At 38.5% G+C, this 21,867-nt stretch overlaps 1 protein-coding gene and 1 long non-coding RNA gene across 4 annotated transcripts in view; one reads left to right on the plus strand and one right to left on the minus strand.

Annotated features, from left to right (window-relative positions):
- The window catches only part of DPYD (dihydropyrimidine dehydrogenase), a 341,675-nt gene that overhangs the window by 284,682 nt on the left and 35,126 nt on the right, over positions 1–21,867 (plus strand). Inside the window, exon 20 of the mRNA XM_032192196.1 lies at positions 12,537–12,716. Coding sequence (XP_032048087.1) covers positions 12,537–12,716 — 180 coding nt within the window. The remainder of the gene's footprint in view (positions 1–12,536; positions 12,717–21,867) is intronic.
- The window catches only part of LOC116491844, a 106,766-nt gene that overhangs the window by 31,930 nt on the left and 52,969 nt on the right, over positions 1–21,867 (minus strand). For all 3 annotated transcript variants that reach the window (XR_004253540.1, XR_004253538.1, XR_004253539.1), the window contains exon 2: positions 15,969–16,065. This is a non-coding gene — a long non-coding RNA (uncharacterized LOC116491844). The remainder of the gene's footprint in view (positions 1–15,968; positions 16,066–21,867) is intronic.

The following is a 21,867-nucleotide window of genomic DNA, read 5'->3' on the forward strand; positions in this document are numbered from 1 at the left end:
TGACTGAGAACAGGTAGGCTTTGGTACCAGCTAACAGCTTGAAGTTTCTGACACAGTCTGTGGCTCAGGGTAGAAGATCAAAACCTCTCTGTACAAAGCTGACCACATTACAGAGAAGTCAAGATGTTGGAGCTAATTCTTCTCTCACCAATGAAATGGGCGAATGAAGAATAGATTGCTGGGTGTAGTGGTAGGCCACCAACATTGTACGAGCAAGACCAGATTCACAGAATGGCTCTTTACGTCTGCCAATAATTTTAAGGAAACAACAGTTAAGGCAAAACCGCTTTTCAGATGTAAATCCTTTGATGCAGATAGAAATAGTCTCAGATATAAATAGTTTTAAAGAACGCCACAGCCTACATTCCCAAAGACACTCAATATGCATTTGCACGTCCTTTTGAGTATCATCAGTCACATTTGAGATTTGTGGTCATTTTCTTTGAAATTTGGCAGAAGTTAGAAAGTATATTCCTGTAACAGGTTTTGAGAAAATGAAGACAGGCAGAGAAGAGTGTGTACCTGCATTCCTTCACTGTAAGAGAGATAGCGCTATGAGCTCACCTCTATTAGACCTCTGAGAATCCACATGGGACAGTGCTGCTAAGACTGTGTCAGCCACAGGAAAGGCTTTAATTGGCAGTCACACCTTATTAGACGTCAGAGAACCCAACCAGGAGACACAGACCTGCTGGAAGCCAGGTATCATTAGCTCTGCTGCTCACAGAGCCTCATGCTTAAAAAAGTCTTCAGTGGATGCAGCACTGAATGGAGTGGCCCTTCTCTGCAGAGCTGAAATTTACAGTACATGGAGAAACAAAAGAGGGAACAAAGTGCTGTTTGAACATGTCGAAATAAAATCAAAAGAAAATTGAACGTAAAAGAGAGGATTTGGACAGATACATATGTGATCCCTTCTAATAAACATTTCATTATTTTCTGCTTTTTTCTTAGCTCACTGCTAATTAGAGAAACTCAACCTGTTCTCAACTGTCTGTCTTCCTTTGCTAATAAAAAAAAATAAAGTCATTAGAGGACTGCCACACTTGCTGTGCTACACATACTTGGGATGGAAATTGCTAATTGCTGGTGAGAATTTTCTGTGAGAATTCCTTTCACTGAAAATCTGAATTGGTTGGACAAAAAAATCTAGAAAGTTTTTTGGTCATGGCTAGATAAAAATATCAGGTTTATAGTAGGTTTTCAGTATTTATTTTTACCTTTATTATTTGCCACTTTTAATGAAGAGTTGCAATATTCAAATCATCACATTGTAAAGTTATGAACTGAACTCTAAGCTAATACTACCTTTTATTTTGTGCAGTTTTGCAGTAGTTTTACTTTTTTTTGGAGCTGATAAGGGATTTATCTATTAGCTTTCCTTTCTTTCTGCTCATTTCACCAGCTAATAAATGAGGTTTGCATAGATAGGATTGTTATTTCATAAATTTGTAAGAATGAATTCAAGCTCATTCCATAAAAATTGCTATTTGTCATTCTTAAAATGGATTCTCATGCAAAGTAGGTTTAATTATCACTCAATGGTAATAATTATTTAATAACAATTATTAAATTGTCTCATTTGAACATCAGCTCAAATGCTGGTCTATGGCAGTCACTCCTAACCTCTGCAGAGGATTTGCTCCCTAGTCTTATACCTGGGTGTCCCCAAGCCTCCTGTCCCCCCTTCTACCAGGTGTCTGCCCTGCAGCGCTGGGTCTGGGGGCTTGGTGTCTTTAGCGATTGAGGACATACGAAGAGTAATTGCTTTGGCAACACTGTCTCTCCTTCCTCACCCCAAGGATCCAGAGTACTGCCTCTCTTTCCAATCCAGCACTGTTGTTCCTATTTTTAATGTGGATACACACTACTAGTGTGGATTCATGCTACTGCTATCTTGTCTGAACAAGCACAGAGCTGTCCTCCCTGTAGATAAAACCACATGATATGAATTGACAACAAGTGAGTTTTGTTTAGAAGTTTACAAAGTAAAAGAAACATGGAGATGACTCTTCAAAAGAGGCTCAGTTAAGATGTAAGAAATTGTGGGCAGGTTGTTTTATTCAGCTCAGGTTGCTTTCAGCCACAAAGCTAGCTTTGTTGTAGAGGAGTTACCCTTGTGTGCTGGTGTGGAAGTGACTGGAAGTAGAAACTGAAAATGTACCCAATTCCCTGTTGGACATTGAAAATGTAAATAGAAGGAAAGACAAGCACAGTGAAAAATGATGATTTTATTTTCTTGGTATTGCCATCTCCAATAATTACTTAGAGAATTTCCTGAATTTTGTTTTAAATTATACTTATTTTAACTGCAGAGGACCTGGTTTTCTTAAAAGGGGAAAATGCAAAATCTTAAGGATTGCAAAGCTCTGCCGTCAGAGACATTTTTCTCGGAAACATTATCAGCCATACAAAGAAAGTACGCATGCAAGAAGTTTTCCATTTTGTATCAAAGCAGCTCTGTTGATCTGTCAGTCTGAGGCTGTAGCTAGCAGCAAAAGGAAAAAAGGGCGAGGAGGCGGTGGAGCAGCCAGCTCTGGCAAGGCACAGTCCCAGAACCACCCTGGTGTATGTGAACTGCTGTGCAGCTCAGCTTGGGCTCAGTGCAATCGCAGTTTGACAAGACCAGGTGACCATTCCGCTGGTTTCCCTAGGAGTGGAGAAATCTTTTTTCTGCCCAGGCAGGAGGAAGCAATCTGGGAATGGGAGCCCGGATGCCTTTTGAAGTATTTTCCCTGCTACAACATAAGCCCCTTGACACAGCTTGATCTGTCTACAGAGAGGTCCTTTTATCCATGCAATTTGAATGAAAGAAACAAACAGAGAAACCATTTTTTCTGAAGCTGGCAGTACATTTAACAAAGGGTTTAATTTCCTTCAGTATCTGAGTTATGTTGCTGCTTTTCTTGCTGATATTTATTGTTTGGACAGAGATAGGTAAAACAATCCCCAAGGAAATGTGGAAGTGGGTTTTTATCTCAGACACGAAGGACTCAGAGGGTCAGAACTATTTTATTCACATGAATCTCACTCTTCAATGGACACAGCAGCTGCTGCACAAATTCGTACAGGCAAGCTGATAAAGGATGAAAGTAATTTTAACTGAAATAAAATGTGACAGTACTAGAGGGAAAGACTCACAAGGATGAGGGGTTAATCATTGCAGGACTGAACTGAGGTTCCAAAATGGAAAAATTGCTTTTCTGTTTGATTTTGAGAGGTCTGAGGCTTTCAAAATTCTGGTCACAGGATGATGTCCCTCAGTAGATGGTTCTCATTAGGGTTTGTTGAAAACTTCTTTGACGAAACTGTTTTTCATTGACAAATTTCATTTAATCAAAATAGATTTGGGTTCAAGTCCCTGCTGTGCCTGATTCAGAATGTCCTGGGTTGAAGAACTCTGAAGGTTTAACTTGAATCTGTTATGCATTAATGAACCTTTGCATTACTGATGTGTTTACCCTCCTGCAGTATAAGAGGCCACAGGAAAGCTGCATGGGGAGAAGTCAATGACCAGGAAATAGTTCTTCTGTCACAGGGAAGTTTAAGGATGAAAAAGGTTTTCAGTTTAAACTGCTAGTGAGACTTCTAAAAATGTGTGGAATTAACACATTTAAGGAAAAAATATTATTTGAGTGAATCAAAATTCTGTTTCAATCACTTTGCAACATATTTTAGTTTTGACCTTTTCATTCCAATTAACTTGGATTGCAAAACAGGCATTTTCAAGTTAAATAGAACTGTTGCATTCCATGTTGTCAAACAGCACATATTGGCAATTCTGAAACTTTTTTATGCACATTTTTCCGAACATGGTTCTTTTCTGAAAAGTGTGTTTTCCTAGAGCCACTCTCACTTCTGACAAATATGCATTTCCAAAATGGAAAAACTAACAAACTCCAGTCAAGAGAGGGTGGAGTTCCTGTTGTTTAGCCCTCAAAATATGCAATCTTAAACATGCTACTAACTTCTAACTAAATGTGTTATATATGCACATGACTTATATCATCAAACCATGAGGTCTGAGCAAGTTAACCGGTATCTGGTTTAGAAATATCTGTGGAGGAATGGGAGGATATAGGATATGGAAATGTCAAGTAAATCTACATCTACCTGGCACAGCTGCTGATGCTGTACCAGCAGCTGAAGAACCACTGGGAGAACTGAAAGATTTCATTTTCCATAACGGAACTTGTAAGAGAGAGGTGAGACCTTTAGGTGTTAATAAATGAAATATGAAGTGGTATTCAACATATATTTAAAGATACTTGGAGAGCCTGTGTATGTGATTGCGCTGTTTACACAAGGGAGTTAGTTCATCTGCTTTCAAAGATATCTTTCATTTTATAGATCTAGAGTACAGTGATACAATTTGCTGTAGATGGCTGATTATGAGGCTGTTTCCACACTCCACAATGCTCAAGGCATGTGGAATCATATTTGTTTTCTTAGGAAAGATGATCACGATCAGCACTTTTATCAGCGTGTGTGCCCACCTACTGCATAAAGGTCCACTTTGTAGTTCCAAGAACTGACAGAATGCTCTAGCAAGATAAGGAAACATAACCATTCCTCTACGGGTGGCTGACAGGAGGGAAAAAAATATTACTACAGGGAGCCTTCTGAAAATTCTTGATTTCTTCCGCATTTCCCTTCTCAAAGACTTGGGATTGAAAATTGCATCATTCAGGTCCCTTGATAAGTACCAGTTTCCCACTCCCATTTCCAATTTCCTCTGTAAATGTCAGCTCAGCTGTGCTCAACACTGCTTCAGCATTATATTGTCCTGTTGTAGAGAGGATCCAAGCTGTTCATAGAGCACTTATCCCACAAGCTTGTCTTGCTTAGACTGCATACCTTCATTTCCTTATAGTTCATTTTGAGCTTCATTACTTACTGACATTAACCTATACTTTTGATTAGAATAGCACTTTACATTAAGCTTGACTGATGAACTCTCCTGAGGTACTCTCTAGAGTACTCTTGAACTCTCTTTCCAAGTGCAAGGTGCTGCACCTGGGTTGGGGCAATCCCAGACGTGAGCACAGACTGGGAGAACTCATTGAGAGCAGCTCTGCAGACAGAAACTTGGGGGTTCAGGTGGACAAAAAGTTTGACGTGAGCCAGCAGAAAGACAAGGGGGCACCATTTTAAACTAAAAGATGTTAGGAGGATATTCTTCACTCAGAGGGTGATGAGGCACCAGAACAGGTTGCCCAGAGAAGCTGTGGATGCTCCATCCCTGAAAGTGTTCAAGGCCAGGCTGAATGGGGCCCTGGGCAAGCTGATCTAGAGGATGGCATCCCTGTCTATGATGGGGGGTTGGAACTAGGTGGTCTTTAAGGTCCCATCGAACCCAAGCCCTTCAGTGAAATTCTATGAAAAGATCTTAGGTATAACAAAATAACTAAAATATTTCCTTACTGACACTCACATGACATCTGACCATACAGTGTTTGTTTGTTTTTTATATTTTCTTAAGCTTTATATTTTCTTAAACTTTCTTAAGCCCACATGGGGATGGTTGCCTATTCTGTAAACCCTGGAACAGTTAGCATCTTTGAATCTTTCTGCTGTGTGTTACCCCTCGAATGTCAGCAGTAAGCCTCCAGCTCATTAGGACTTTAAGCCAAGAACACAGTAAAAAAAAAAAAAAAAAAAAAAAGTGTTTTTTTTTCCCCCATAACTCAGACCATTCGTAGGTGTAATATATGAGTCCATCAAGCTGCTTTCTGAAAGCCGTACTGGACTTGGGAACAAATAGTAGTTCATTAGTTCATGTATATTAGCTTGATTCTGATGTTTTAAAAAGGCTATCAGCCATCATCCAAATCAGTTTTGCATCTTGATCCAGTATCTGAAGCCTTGTTAAGTAACATCCCATCTGCTAACCTATATCTCTAGAGTCATTTAAGCAGCTAATGTGAATGAATCAAATCATTCCATCTGTACTGTATCAATATTTGGAAAGCTTTTCCTTAGTTACAAATTTGTTCTTTGAAACAAAGAATCTTGCTTTTTTTTCCAGAGAGTGCACCACATTGTCTGATAATCTACTTCCCCTAATATTATTAATCCTACAACCCTCCAGCAAAAGTTACAATTGCTGATAGAAAGGGTAATTTAGGCTATGCATTTAATGTACTGGTAAGTCAGTGCTCAACGAGACATGAGGATGAGAAACCATCAGTATATAGGCAGTCTTTCCATGGGCATTGGTATCCTGATGACTGTAAGTACAGAAACACCTCTCAGAGGAGATTTTGTGTGTGTCCTTACTCTCAAGTTGCAGTTCTTTTCACTTTAGTACTAGTATTATGTTGGGCAACCAACACAGCGTATACTGCTTTTCATCTTGTAAAGCTGGGCACACCTAAATCAGTGTAGTGGGGCTACAAAACAAGCATTTTAATTTCCATGGGCAAGGGCTATGCAGCGGATAGATTGCAGGGCCCTGAAAGATCTCCCTTTAGTTGAGTCAATTTTTGCTAGTTGCTATTGAGAATAATTTTTAAATTGCATGTATGCCTTTCCCCAGATTAAAGTCATGCTTTTTCCCACAAAAATAAAATTAATTTTCTTAAGGCCATTGATGGTGTATCCAGCATATCCAGATAGGCACAAATAGGATCCTTCCTGAAGCACCTTGCATTCATTTATGATTTCAGCTTTTTTCTACAAGAATCTTAGTCAATAGACACTAATCAAAAAGCAGTAGCTTCAACTATACATTGAAAAACAGCTTAGAGTCATTCATAAATGTTTCTCTAACAGAAAGGTGGATTTATGTCTTCAGTTATCAGGAAGAATTTTAGTAGAAATCTTCTACAAGATGATGATAAATAATGTTAAAGTAGAATATATAATATAAAATCAAAACAGCACATAATTCTTTTGCTTACCATTTGGGCATATCAGTAAAAAATATTTCAAAGGAAGTCTGACAAATTAATGGAAAAAAATTAATTCATCATAAAAACTCTCACAGGTATCTCAGAGGAATAATAGTTGTTTATCCCCTTGCTATGATAAGAATATTAGAAACTGTGAAGTCAAAGGCTGATTGCCTAATAGGATGGCATTTTGAGAGCTATTTTATTTAGAGATCCTATGCAGTTTAGAACCAAAGCTGAAATAAGTTTCTGTCTTCTGGGGAAGCAAGATGGCATTCTGCTAAATGCTAGAATTTTATCATTTGAAAGTGAAAAAAAAAGCAAAAAGAAAGCAGCCAGCAAGACCTAAGAATATAAAAGCATTTGAGATCTCAGAAGGAGTTTAAATCAATGCACTGCCACAGTTACAGCACAGATGAAAGAGCCTGCTGTCTCAATTGCCAGGAAACTACTTAGAAACTCTCACTTTGATTTTTTTTTTTTTTTTTTTTTTTTTTGGTAGCCCGTTACATTACCACTAAATGCAATATATGGGGACATCACTGCTTTGATGTTGTACAGCTGCAACAAATGGAAACTAATATGGTAGAACAGTCAAGCTATGTGATTTGCGTTTGTATATACAAATATATACCCATCAATCTTCTTACTTCTAGACTGTGTATCACTGCCACCCATCTGCCGCCTTACTGTTACTTTCATTTTCATAAAGATGACAATTATTTTGCACTCATATTCTGAAGAGAACAACATATATTTTGGAGGGTGTAAAAATGAATTTTTTATCCAACCTATTGTCTCTAACACCACCTACCTCAAATTCATTGCTGGCAAAGTTGTTTAATAGTGTTTTGAAACAGACATCCCTCATTGGAAAAGGCAAGGACAGCATTGAATAGGAATTGCTTCAGTGGGTGATCTGGCTGGAAATGCCTCAGCCACTTTGTCCAGGGCTCTGCATGAATGGCATAGGCCTTGCACACAGTCCCCCAGGATACTCCGGAGTCTGGGCAGAGTGATAATGCAGTGTGGGGATATTTTCCCTGTTGATCCTAAAACCATAGGTTATGGGCAATACCCTAAAGTTATTACAGAGATCTCTCAGTGAACAGTGAAGGGGATTTGTCCCAGGAAAGACTTCAGAAATTGACTTCTCTTTTTTGTGTAATGATTCTGCTAACAGCAAAGGCATTTGCAATGTTTTTTACCAGATGTAGTAATACCTGTCTCTGATAATGAACTTTTTCTTCATAGCATGTAAATTAAAAGTTTCAGAGTGAAGTGAATGATTAAAAACAATCGTATCTTGTAAAATTCTTTTTACAAAACAATAATCTCTTGACAATTTAGTCTCTAAAGTAAGATTTGTAATGGCTCTAGATCCTTTTACAAAGCTGCACTGAGTATTTATGTTTATTACAGAGCAGACAGGTCATTTGTTATGCAAGACATCAGCAGGGACCTTTGGATGCTAACCCCATCATTGCATTTTGCAGGGCAGTTTTACTTAGAGCCTTAAGCCTGTAATTCATTTCACATCCACATTCCCCAATGAGATCATTTGGTGTACATTTGATTTACCAGCAGCATAGCAGGCCTTGTGTCTTTTAGTATCTCATATGTGTCTGTATAGATTAGAATCGTAACCTACAGTTGCAATTTATACTGAACAGTTTTATACTTCAGAATATTAAGAGTATAATATTACTGATCATGTATGGCATGTTGGCTTGCTTGTCTCTTTCGGGATGCAAGGGGCACTCACTGGTATAGAAAGAGGAACATGGATAGAAAGGGAGGTCAGATGTTAAAAGTTAACTTGTGAAATTGTGGTGGTTTTACTGGCGAGGCAGTAGCACAGTCAGACAATGCACTAGAACCAAGCTTCTGCAAAATTATCTTTCTGTGTATGAGTGCAATAAGAATGGTATATGCTGCCTTTGCAAACAGGAAAAAGTAGTGCCTTTTTTCTCTGGCCCAAATTCTATTCCAAAGCTAGAGACAAACGTAGGCAAGGAGGACAGCTGACAACTTCATTGTGATCTTGACTTCTGTGTGTGTCCCATAGATTGCTCACACAGCCTGCCTCCCACAATCCAATAAAGAAAAAGCTACTTTCTACCTAAACGTTTCAGGTGAAAGCCCGGGTCAGCGCACCATTGAACATTAATTTACTCATAAGACTGAGTCACTTGGATTACGTAGGACCAAGGGATATTAAACAGATGGAATCTGCCATGCAAAGTCACAGCACCACTGCTTGCTAGAACCTGGGCTGATAAACCAAATGAGCAACAGGTCCACGCTTGTTTCTTGTACTTGTCCATAACCAGTTTCTGCTGGCCACAGGCTGCTGGTCTGGAACAACATGAACATCTGAATGTGCTCAGTTGTAGTTATATATTTGCTTAGGCTTTTCCTTTAGAGTCTAAAGGGAAACAAATTTCATTGTGTTTGGTCCTGAAAGGAGTGGTGCTGAGGAGAGGAGATGGGTGGACAGAGCTGGTCTCCAGCCAGGTTTGTGGTGCTGGGCCAGTCAGCGCACAAGGCTCCGACAGCAGCTGTTTCAGTGATACCATGCTCCATGACCTCCTGTTGAGGTGGTTTTTAATAAGACATTAAATGAGAGCTGGTGCAATCGAAAGGCAGTTCCATTTTAAATGTGGCTTTAGCTGGACTGCATTTCCTGCTTTTCACACCTGTAAAATAAGATAGCAGCAGAAGGGAGAGTTCAGCGTTGAGCTTTGGAAGGGAGGGAAGCATGCCTACTCTCAGCTCAAGCAGCGGGACTGAATCAATGTGTGGAGACAGGCTGGCTCACTTCTGTGTTTTTTCTGGGACTGAGAGTTTGAGTCTCACCTGGTCTACTGCCCTGCCACTTCTCTGGTGCTGAGAAGAGGGCACAGTGTCATTTAAACCAGTGATTCAGAGGCAGCCAGGTATGGTGCTAAAAACCTCTCTCTGTGGTGTAGAAATTGTCCTGGCTGATGGGGCACTGGGACCTTTTATCTCAACTTTGTTCAACCCCTTTTAAAAGACAACAAAGCTTTCTGCATTGATTCACAGAAGATACTATAGGCATTCACAGAAGATACTAAAACCCAAATATCCCCATCTGATATGTAAAGCTTGAGAAATGTTGAAGTTCAGAATGCTTTGGAATTTGCCAACAGCATGACAGAACTATTTCTGTTGTTTTTGTATGCATTAATGTTTGAAAGTCTCTTGTTCCAGGAAAGGCCTGTAAAAATAAGCACCTGCTTTTATCACAGTGAAATCAGTGAAAGGCATGTCTTTGGGTAATTATTTGCACCTTTGGGCACCAGAGTCACAAGGCTCCTACAGAGGAGAAGGGTCATCTGAAACCACTAGCAAATTCAGTTTCTAAGTCTTCTCATTTCAGATAATGTTTTTCTTTAGGCAGTGATTTACATTCTTTTTTAAAAAACTGCATTTTGCCTTCAGTTCTGGAACATACGTGGCTTCCCATGGAAGGCAAACAGTGCAATGCACGTAGAGCTAGGATTGATCCCTGAGTTGTAGTGTGCTATCATCTTCTGCACATTTTTATATTATTGCAGTTCATAGCACCGTACCATAAGATGGAAAACAGTAAAAAACGCTTTATTTATAAATTTATTATAGGTATCCTCCAGTGTATCTCATGTATACATCCTGTCAAAATATTTCAGGATTTTGACAACAGTGCCTGAACTTTTTTCAAATGACATGACATGACTTTTAACTGTGGTGGTGTTTTTTTGTTTGTTTGTTTTGTGTGTGTGTGTGTGTTTTTTTACAATTTTACTGTTTTCAATAATAGCTAATAAAAGTGTTACCTGTGCAGTAAAATAATAGGGAATTCCTTGTTGAACAAAAACCCTTAAATAAGCACCAGTTGAGTTTTGCAGTTAAATAGCTTATACTAGAAATTATTAATATTCTCCATAAATACTCCTGGGCTTAAAAACAAACAAATAAATAAATAAATAATGAGGTTTATAGAAAGAATAACAGGCCTAATTAATGCCCATGTTATTTCTGCAGAGAAAGAGATTTTGTGTAATGTAAATGCAGTACATATAATATGTTCTTGTGTTTGTTAAAGTTTGCCCTTATTTTTTCCTTGTGTAGCTATAGTGTATGGTATTTTACAATGTGAAGGATGCCTTTCTTCAAAATTGCAAGTTGTATTATCATTTCTGAAATGCGAAAAACAGTTATATATTTCCTGTATTTTTAAATGTTGATGCTTGTGATCTGAGGTATATTTTCTCATTGAAAGAGTGTTTATGTGTTTGTGCATGTTCACACCTTCATGTTCTAAGGTAGGTATCTATTTCATTGTTGTGCTTATTACATGTGTATGTAAATGTAGGTATTACCAGCAGAATTGATTTTAGTTTTTAGAATAAAAGCTGAATCAGAAGCTGAAAACACTGACACATTTGGAATTTATGAGCATTTCCAGGGAATGGCAGTTAATGGTAGTCCACTGACCCTGCCGCTCTTCAGTGGTGGATTAGGGTTTAGCTCATAAAAATGTGTTCAGAGAAGAGTCTGGGATATTTTACTCACTTGTTGACAGTTTAGTTGGGTATCTCTGTGGGTTTAAATCTGAGCTGATATCCACAAGGCAGTCTAGAAAAATCCATGTAAATAATCAGGCTGCTCTCTGCTATTGATAGTTCTGTGCCTACAGATCAGGGATCATTTATTTGCATGTTTATAAAGATATATTGCTCTCTGTGTTTTTAAAGCACCTAAAACAAAGTGGCTTGGCATCCCAGTACCATTGAGTGGCAAATATTAATTAGCAGAAGGGGAACATTGTTCTGCTCCGTGCCTGGCAATGGTTGCCCATACTAGTATCTGCTTAGTGTATCTGCTTATGGTTGCCCATACTAGGTCTGCTTAGTGGATATTGTATGCTGAGACACCTCCATTGGAGACAGATTCTTCTCAGGAATATCCAGGGAAAGAACAAGCAGCAATAGACATAAATTGGAAAACAGGAAATTCCATTTAAATATAAGAAAAAGCTGTAAGGGTGATTGAACACTAGAACAAATTCCCCGAGAGGTTGTTGAGTCCCTATCTTTGGAGATATTCAAAACCCAACTGGATACAGTCCTGGGTAGCCTTCTCTAGTTGACCCTTCTATGAGCCGGGAGGTTGGACTTCACAATCTCTAAAGAAGCCTTGTACCCTCAGCAAATCTATAGTTCTCTGATTTGTTTGACTGGGGCATAAATGGCTATGTCTGTGCTTCCCAAACAGGGCTGGCTGGTACCCAGTGTCTGCAGGCAAAGTGTCTACATGCTCAGCAGCAGAGTCCTGAAAGATGCGCAGTGGGGCTGGGTGTGCAGGCTTGCTTCTGAACAACCTTCAGATATGGTCTAAGGGCTGCCATTAGGAAACCTGGTCATAACCAATGTTACTGAGTCCTTTTTTTCCTGAACTGCACTGATGGCTATCATGACACAAGATCGAGCAGCCAACTAATATCCTTCTGAATTCCTATAGCGTTTGTCAGTGAAGTTTCAATAAGGGTCATCTGATAATCAGTAAGTCCAAAAAGCTTGCTAACTTATTGTGCTCCTCTGCCAGGATGTTGCTGATAACTGTATTTACATTTCACAGGTGTGCAGTGCAATCCAGAATCAAGATTTCACTGTTATTGATGACTACTGCACTGGACTGCGAGCTCTTCTTTACCTGAAAAGCATCGAGGAACTCAAAGACTGGAATGGACAGAGTCCTGCAACCATGCGCCATCAGAAAGGAAAACCAATACCTAGAGTTGCTGATCTGATAGGAAAGGTATGTTGTTTCATTGCCATTCCTCTGTAAAGTTATGTCTATGCAATTCCATCTTTGTTGTATGTAACTACCTTGGTTAACCACTGCTGCTGTCACAACTAGTCACCAAGTCTTTTTTTATTCCTCCACGGTATTAGCAAATATCTGAGGGCGACTTGATCAGACAAACTTGAAATGACTTGATATGCAATAACCTTTCTATTGTAAATATGATGTCTCCACCTTGATTATAACAGCATGTCTTTTTTTAAAGTGTAGGATGTAAAATTGCAATTGCATTGGAACTACTTGTTTTAATGCAACAACTCAATTCAGATTGATACTACTACTGTGCCAGAAGTGCCAGGGTGTTCCGCCCATAGTGCAATGTTCAGGAGATATGAAAGCCACCTAGCACTGGACTTGACCAGCTGAGAAGCTTCTGTCACAACCACGCTGCTGGTTGGAATGCTAGATCAGACAGCAGTGATTCTACTGACATCGTAACTGAGTATCTCATGGTCTTTCACATGTACCAATTCTCATACCCTTTGCAAGGCAGGGAAAGTTCCAGGTGAGGAACAACAACACTGAATAATAAATTCCACAAGGTCATTTAAACCTAGAAAGTGTGGTGGAATAGGAATGTAAACTATGGTCTCTCTGGAATCCTCTGGACTGTCTCTCCTCTCTGCTCTAGTAGTTCCCTACTACAAAAATGTCTTTGGAGATTTTTCCAGATGCAGTAGATTGCAGCTGCCCCAATACTGCACACCCCTACACTAGGACACCTGCTGATCCATGCTGAGAAGCAGGGAGGTGTAACTGGCTTCCTACTGATGCCCTGCTGCCTACTGCTCTAAGCAAAATACCTGCACAGCAGGGAGGCAGAGCTTTTGTTTCTGGTTACTAGAGGGGATCACTTTGAAGACTGATTTCAGTTATACATCATGCCTATTGATTATCCTTCTAAAAATCTGATACAACACTGTTGAAAATGTTGTAAAAAGTAAAGAATTACAAAAGAATAGGATTTGGAGTGTCAAACACCTCCAAATCTCTGCTTATCATTGCTGATGACTGGAGTTGGATTTAGAAGGAGATTAGAGACTCCTGTATTATTGTTCTCTGTGGAGCTCTGAAAATTATAACATTATCTTTCAGGAGAAAAGACAATCCCATTCCTAAAGCTCTAAATAATACACTGCTTAAAAATAAAACAAGATATAAGCAGTTTCATTTTCATCTACTTATGTTAAGCAGTTAAACCAGTCTCAAAGGGTTGTATTCAAACTTCCTTTCTTTAACACCTGTGGAAACATACACAGCATTTTCAATTCATGTGACAGAGATTTTTTGCAATTCTTCTTTAAATCTGCATTCAGCGTTCTTTGTATTATCTTTTTATTTTACTAAACAGACAACCATTGTCAAAGATGTTTCTCATGTCCTTTTGATTGAGAAAAATATTACAAGTCTTAGTCTTTTCCGCTTGTCATACATCAATAATTAAATTTAAAAAGGTAGTGTGAAAAGATGCTTTAAGGGAGCATTTAATAATTCAAAGGAATCTTAACTTGAAACAGGTCACATGAAAAAGAATGGAAAACAAAGCCCTATGTAATCGTGTCTGGCTGGGTCTGTTAGACATTTAAAAGTAGCAAGACGTACAGAATATAAGTAATTGTGTATTTGATTGCCCTTACCAGAGAATTATATCATTGGATCATTGCTACTAAATAATAAAATCTAAAGTTAACCAGGCTGCACCATTGATAAGGTAGTGATATATTTTAGACCAAAGCTCAGGATGTCTGTTCAGGAATGTACATTCACGGGAAAAGGAAGAAAAATAATACAACATGGGTAAAGGGAAATACAATGATAAATGATCCTACTAGGGGCAATCAAATACAAAGGCTTGATATCATTAATATTTATAATATCATAATTAGCAAGACTGTGCCTAAGCAGTGTTATTAGTGTAACTAATTATGTTATCATAAACTATGTTAGCAATACTATAGGAATCAGTATTCTTACCTTCATAAATTATTATCAGTATTGGATTTCATGTACTTGTGCCTAGCAAATTCAGTTAAGTACTGCAGTTTCATCTGGATTCAAACACAAGTATCTAGCGTGCTTGGCAGCAAGTAATAACACACACTCTTGATTCTCTTTCTAAAATAAATTCACTGAAAAGGATGTCGTCACTCTTTATTTGGAAAAGAGGAGGTAGCCTACTGATGTGTATATTCTCATTGATAAAAGTAATTCATGTCCGTATCTTATACATAGACTAAAATGTGACAATCAAAATCCTTCATTGCAATTTTTAAAACCTTCAAAGGTTTTAAAAAAAAAACTTGCTCATTACTGTAAGGTGAAATGCAGTTTCTTCAGTAAGACCCCATGAGAAACTAAACAGCAAATACTGATGAAGTTTGGATTTAAAAAGGAGAATCGTTTTGATCAGTTCCTGTTCATATATCTACATTAATACAACTAATATTTTCATCCAGTAACTTCTAGTCCTTAACAAATGAGAAGAATCATACTATTAGAAAATATCTTGGAAACTCAAATGCTGTTTTTAGGTTTTTCACTGTTTCATAATGTGTTTGTTGGTATATAGACCCTAAATTTATCATCTTTGAGGCAGCTGGTACATATTTTCTAATAGTCTTTTCTATAATGCTAGTTTTTCCCTGTTTGCTAATATAGTGGTTGCTGTTGCAGTCATTACTTGCCATTGTCCCAAGATGTGACTTGTAGTGCTATACTACCTGTAATATCAGTGAGATTCCCACTTAAAAATGCTAACCTCAGTCATGGCTTCTAGTCACTGAGTGATTCTGTTTTCCGTAGCTCCACCAATTTTATTCATTCTGTACTAGGGTTGTAGACTTTCTCCACAACCACTTCGAAGACAGTCCTTACATAGATGCTGCATCAGACTCACAAAGGTGGACAGAGCCAGTCTTCAGGGCTTTCTGCCTCATTGCTTTTCTGATAGCTTATTTAGATTTATTTTTTTTTTCTGTGGTAGGAACTGAATTTTGAAACTTTGACACAGATGGCTGTCGTTAATACCACCTCTGAATCACCTTTCTATTAAATGCATGAAATAAACCTTGTCAGCTCGTCTCAGCTATAATCTCAGTTTGCAAATCTAGGCACTGAGATGAGAGAGTGGCAAGGTAATGATGACACCATACTGCTTTCTCACTGAACTCCCTCAAGGAAGAACTTTTGTAAAAGGACACTTACCTCAGCATGAATGTAGACTGAGATCAAGTACATGATGCAACGAGGCAGACAGTTAAGATGTACGGCATACTTTTACAACCCAAAATTATCAGGGTGGCTGCATAAGAGAGAGGGAGAGTGCAGTTAGTATACTTATAATCCCAAATTAACTGAATTGTGTTTTAGAATCATGTTTCTGAGTTTCTTGGGAAGATATATCAACAGGAGTGATAAAGATAACTGTGTTCTCACCAGGCATCCAGACAAGGTACAGTATTCCCCAGAGGTCCAATTTGATCTCCCCTGCGTAGTCACTCTCTCACCTTGTCTGTTTATTACAGGAATCTTTTATTAGTTGCTCACAGATCTTACTCCAGGGAGCTGAAGTGATTATGTCCAAGAAACACACTGGTGTCAGCTGATGGTAACAGAAGTGGTATAGTGTGTTTCTGTATAAACTTCCACCTAATGTCAGCTATAAAAATCATACTTAACACAGTGGCCTCTATATATGCCAGGTAGCTAAACATTAGAAATATGGCAATTTATGGGTTTATAAGAAGAGGTAAATATGCATAGATACTTAGTAGATCACTTCCAGCACCAGAAGGTTTGGGGAAAAAAAAAAAGACATTTGTTTCATCATGTCTAGAGGCTAATAATAATAAAGTAATAATTTAGGTGTCTTGATCTCAGAAATATCCTAAAGCTGAAGCAAACTCTTTTTCATAGTGAATCCACATCAACTGTTGTTAGGATGGTGTTGTAATGAAAATGTTACAGCCTTATCTGATAAAAACACATCAATAGGCAGTTTCTCCAGCAAAGAGAATGATCCTGAACATGCGCTATCCTGTGTATGAACTTCATTGAAAATTCTAATTACTGAAATTTAGCAAATTGCTGATTTTGTTCTCAAATGCATGGACTTCCTGTTAAGACTAAAACATGCACTCCCTTTGAGTATTTATGGGTACTAGAAGCTGATTCTTCTGAGTAGTACCAACCTGCTACATTCTAACTTGGTTGTAGTCAAATCTAAATGGCTTTTTATATGGCAGAGAAAAAAAAAATAGCTTGCAAAACCTTGAATATTTCATATGAAATATTAAATTAGCTCTGCTATCAAATGAATAAAATGTGAACCACCAGCTGTGTAAGTACACCGTTGCCATGCATGCACCAAATATTGTCTGCTTTCAGATTCTTCAGGGCCTGTGACTACCTTCACTGAGCAGAGGTTTTTACCCCTCACATTTGGCAGTGCTCCTTGTGTTGTGCTGTTTGGGAAGGCAAGGCTTTCCAGTATGGTAAAGAACTGTCCTCATTTCCAGCACTGTGTATTTGCTAGAAATGCAGAAACATCATCAAATGGTGGTTTAGAGATCACATTTAAAATGATCATTAGTGAAGAAACCTTTTTTCCCTTACTCCTATTGCCAATTCTGAAAAAGAGTAAGAGAGGGAAAAAAAAAGATGGATTTTAGGTGAATCTCCCAGCGTTTGCAAGCCAAAAGCAATCTCTGGCCCAAACAATATGTGAAGAAAGAACCTCTCTAATGTTATTTTTTTTTCTTAACGGGTCTATTATGGAAGTTTATGTTGTGATTATCTACAGCATTGTTTCTTAGGAAGACTATAGTTTGTTATATAAAATGTATCTTCCCTAACAGTGAAGCCATTTGCTGTAGAAATGGATAGAAGAAAAGGAACTAGGATTATTAAGGTGGATGTAAGTAGTTTGTGGGTTTTATATGTACTGTATGCTAAATTTGCTTTAAGCACTGAGTTTAAAGTTTGATATTCACAGCTAGTAAATGTGGCTATTAAGAAACGATATTCACATTAACTCCTTGGCTGTGGTGGTTTTAGTGTGTTCACTGCTGGCAACCGACATCAAGCCAGGAAAATCCAACTCTTGATGCAAAAGGATTTAAAAAAAAAAAAAAAAAGAGACACTGCCAAAAATACATAATTCTTTTTTTGTACTCTGCAGTTTGTTTTACTTAGGAAAACGGCCTGGTCATACCCTGCAGCATGCATTCATTACAGTGATCTTTGACTGGCAGATGCAGAGTAATAAGATGCATATTTTAGTGCTTATTATAATACCCTGTCCAAAAACAACTTGACAAATTTGTGATTTCGACAGTATCTCATTTTGCTGGCTGCAGTGCTCTGTGATTGCCTGGTCCACGTGGCTTCCAGATTATGCATACCACCAATACTGCTCATTAAAATGGCCACAGTTCACCAGTTTCGGTAGCTTGGAACGAACTTGGAATGAATTATTATACAACAAAGAGGCTGCTGTCATGCAGAACAAAAGACAAGCAAAAGAGAGCTTTGGCTTAATGAGGCTAAGTGAGTGTCTCCCCTGCATCACCAGCTACTTGACGGCCTTTGAGCATGGATTTTTTTCTCCACAGGCCAAAACCTTTGGTCTATTATTTTGTGTTTATGCACCTTGAGGCTAATATACATTTTAATATGCTGCACATGGAGAAAAAAATCAGCCATTAGATTAGAACATGTGCACTCCCTGTTAAGTTAATGACAGCCGAACATAGAGATAAATTTAGGTTTTCATATTTAATTATAGCACAGCGCAGTACGTTTAGCAAGGATAAATTGCACTATTATTATGCTTCATTTTTTTTTGACATCTTTTCATATTAACCATGCGCACTTACCCCCACTTCCTCCCCAGTGTCACACATAATGTCTCTGTGCATCATCCTTCCCTAACACCATTAATTTTTTATTCTGTATAGTTGTATATGTATTGTTGTATTTGTTACTTAGGGTTAGCTTGCTAGCTGGTTAAAAACTTCAAAACAGCCCTCATGTTAGGTGATCTACATAAGCAATAGGGACAGAAAAGGCACAGAAGGAATTGGCTGATGTGGCCAGACATGGCTTCTCACGTCTGCTGTCAGAGCAGGGCTTCCCAGCCCTTTGGCTGGATGCTTTCAGTGCAGTGCGCCCTGTCTGTGTCTGCAGGGTGCCCCTTTCTCAACCAGCTAAATTAGAAAAGCCAGAGAAATAATGCATGTAAGTTTTAATTAGTTCCACAGAATTACATAGTTGGATAGTATTAATATGGACAATAGTGAAGAATTTAGCATTGTTTTAGTGTATAGGAACTAAAAGAGAGCTAAGGTTGCTAGGTGGCATGTGCATTTGTTGGGAATTCGAACATGCATAGTCTCCGTTTGTCATAGCTGTCACTCCAAGAATGGCATCAGGATTTAGGCCAGACTTCAGCCTTGTAGAAGATGATATGAAATTGAAAGTAGAGGCAAGATGGTGCACAGTTCAGGCTTTACGTGTCCTTATCAAATTTTAATGGGAATCTTTGACAATTTCTGTGCTACCATGGATTTGGTGGTGATGTTGGACCATTTGTCACTACCTGAGAGATTTGATTTCAACTTAGGGCTGAGCTATTCAGGTTGCTGTAGCTTGTGTAAATTTTTTTGCATGCTTCACAAAATTAAGGAAATACCACTATTTTCCAAAGTGGATTAGAGCAGGTAATAACTCATAGGAAGAAGATTTTCCTACTCCTGCTGTGTGTATAAGCAAGTAGAAGATATTATGCTACAGGCTTATTCCTAGATTATTCCTTATTGGATAGTTGTTTTGTGACAAAAGACACTGTGGCTTGATGACCAGAGGGTCATGACAGGAATAATAATCACCATATGAAAGGGTGTCTGGATCTTGGTGATAAAGCATTCGTCATTGCAATCAGTCAGCACTTGCTGGTGCAAGAATTTTCCTCAATGGCAGAGATCAGCTTTTTCATATTCATTGAAAGCAAATCAGTCTCTCTCTCCCCTTCCCCCAATCTCTTCCTCCAGCCTTGGGTTCAGTACCAGCGTTTACTGCCGGAGAGATTTTTCTTTGTCAGGTGTAACTAAAGAGTTTGGGGATGTTTAGGACACTGCAATATTCATGGGATTGGTATTAGTTGCAAAGCCTTTTTCTTTGTGTCCTCACTGGGTAAAGCCCTGGTCAGTAGTGACTGATATCTAATTGTCTAGAGTTCAAGCACTCAAATATCAGCAATTAATTTGTGTGTGCAAAACTGTTCTCCCTGATTTTCGCAGATTTTGATGCAAATGGCATCTGTGAAAGCAAGGTTGTGCCTTTCAAAATGTAAGATATAATTACTAGTCTAAGAACCTGATGATATGAAATTCTTCCTCTAGAATCTACCCCGGTGAGACAAGTCATTTATTAACAATATTATGTATTTCTAAGCAGTACTTCTAACCATCTTATTATTCATAAAGAACTGGTAAAATGCTCAATATTATCTGAGGTGTAGTCTTATGGAGATGCAGTTTATATCCTACAGATACCCAGGTAGCTTAGAAACATACATGCAATGAGAAATGTCTATGCTGTAACTACAGGTAGCTATTACTAGTAAAAGCTGATTTTATTTGTGTCCTCATTTTGTTTATGGTCCTAGTCACAGATGGACTTACTGATGTGCATGTGAAGACTGGGGCTCTTAGCCTTTGAAATAAACATTGTCCCTTAAACTTCTCAGCTGAGGAAGCTGTCTACCTAGATAGCACGCTGCTATGTGAGCCACAATGCTCGTGTAAGGAAAGCACAAAACAAATTCTGTACAATTGGCCATAGCAGACTTAATATTATTTTTCAGACTGTTTCCCAAGAACTGTTTTATTCTTGTTCTAGTTTTGAGAGGGATTTTGTGACTTCTCAGTTAATTTTCTTGACACATCTTAAATGACTTAGGAGCGGATTTGGCCCTTAAGTGCAGCCCTAGGTGTAGTGAAATACACAGATGTTCCAGAAATGTGGAAAGTGATTTATGGGGAGAGGCTAAAGAAGCTAAACTTTAAAGTGTCCATATGTCCTTTCTAAATGACATGTGTAAACATTACAGGTGAAGAACTCAGTGGTCTACAAATATTTGAGGTTTGCAATCAATTGAGAGAGAGGAATTTTATGATGTAGAGTGAGAATTCAACCAAGACTGATGAGTTGAATTTGAAAAAAAAAAAAAAATGTTCAGGAAGAGGAGCAGAAAAATTATCCTGATTGGAAGGCAAGCCTTTTTGTAGAAATGATGGTGGTTTCATGCTGTGTTGCTGAGATTAAAGGAAGGGAAGACTTTTAAGACTTGAATGTGTGAAGTCTAGCAAAAGTCCCGCCAGGAGAAATTTCAGGTTTCCAGGAGTACGTGCTGGGCGCGTAGACCTTTCCTGTCTGATTTTCACATGTTAGTGTATAGCCCTTTCCAGCATTTCAGCTGTGCACTAAGGGCTACCCTTGGAAGCCACTGCATCCTAACATGTCTTTAGACAGTGGCTCAGTGTAAGCTGCTGGAGCCAACAGTATCTAACCATACACAACTGAGATGTCTTTCTGCTTAATGATTAAGACCATCCTTAAGGATCATGATTATGTCCTTTCCCACTCATTTTATTTTCATTGCAAATAAAAAGCAGTGAAATTTTTCCTGTAATCATCTGTGCTTCTGATCCAACCACATGGATACCTCAGCTCTGAAAGCAGTACTTTCTGAGTTTTTATGGACAAATGGATTAGAAATGTCCTTCTGTTTCATTGCCCATTAGCCATACATTGGCACAGGGCAACTGTAACTGACAGGAGATGTTGGTCACCCCATTTCTACACATAGAGTTGAGAAAAGAGATTTCTGTACTTGCTGACCTATCCATGCTGTACAGAATTCATTAAGGGCCTGGAACCGTGTTTGGGTTGTTCCAGGGAGAAATTACAGCCAGCCTGTAATCTGCAGCTCCGGAGCACGTTGGGGCTCTGTAATAGTTCGAAGGGGCCTGGCAAGAATTTTATTGATTTTCTGGGATCTCATTCAGGCTGATTGTGCTTGGGTACTCTGATGGTTGATGTT

The sequence above is a fragment of the Aythya fuligula genome, chromosome 8, assembly GCF_009819795.1.
Source record: "Aythya fuligula isolate bAytFul2 chromosome 8, bAytFul2.pri, whole genome shotgun sequence".
NCBI lineage: Eukaryota > Metazoa > Chordata > Aves > Anseriformes > Anatidae > Aythya > Aythya fuligula.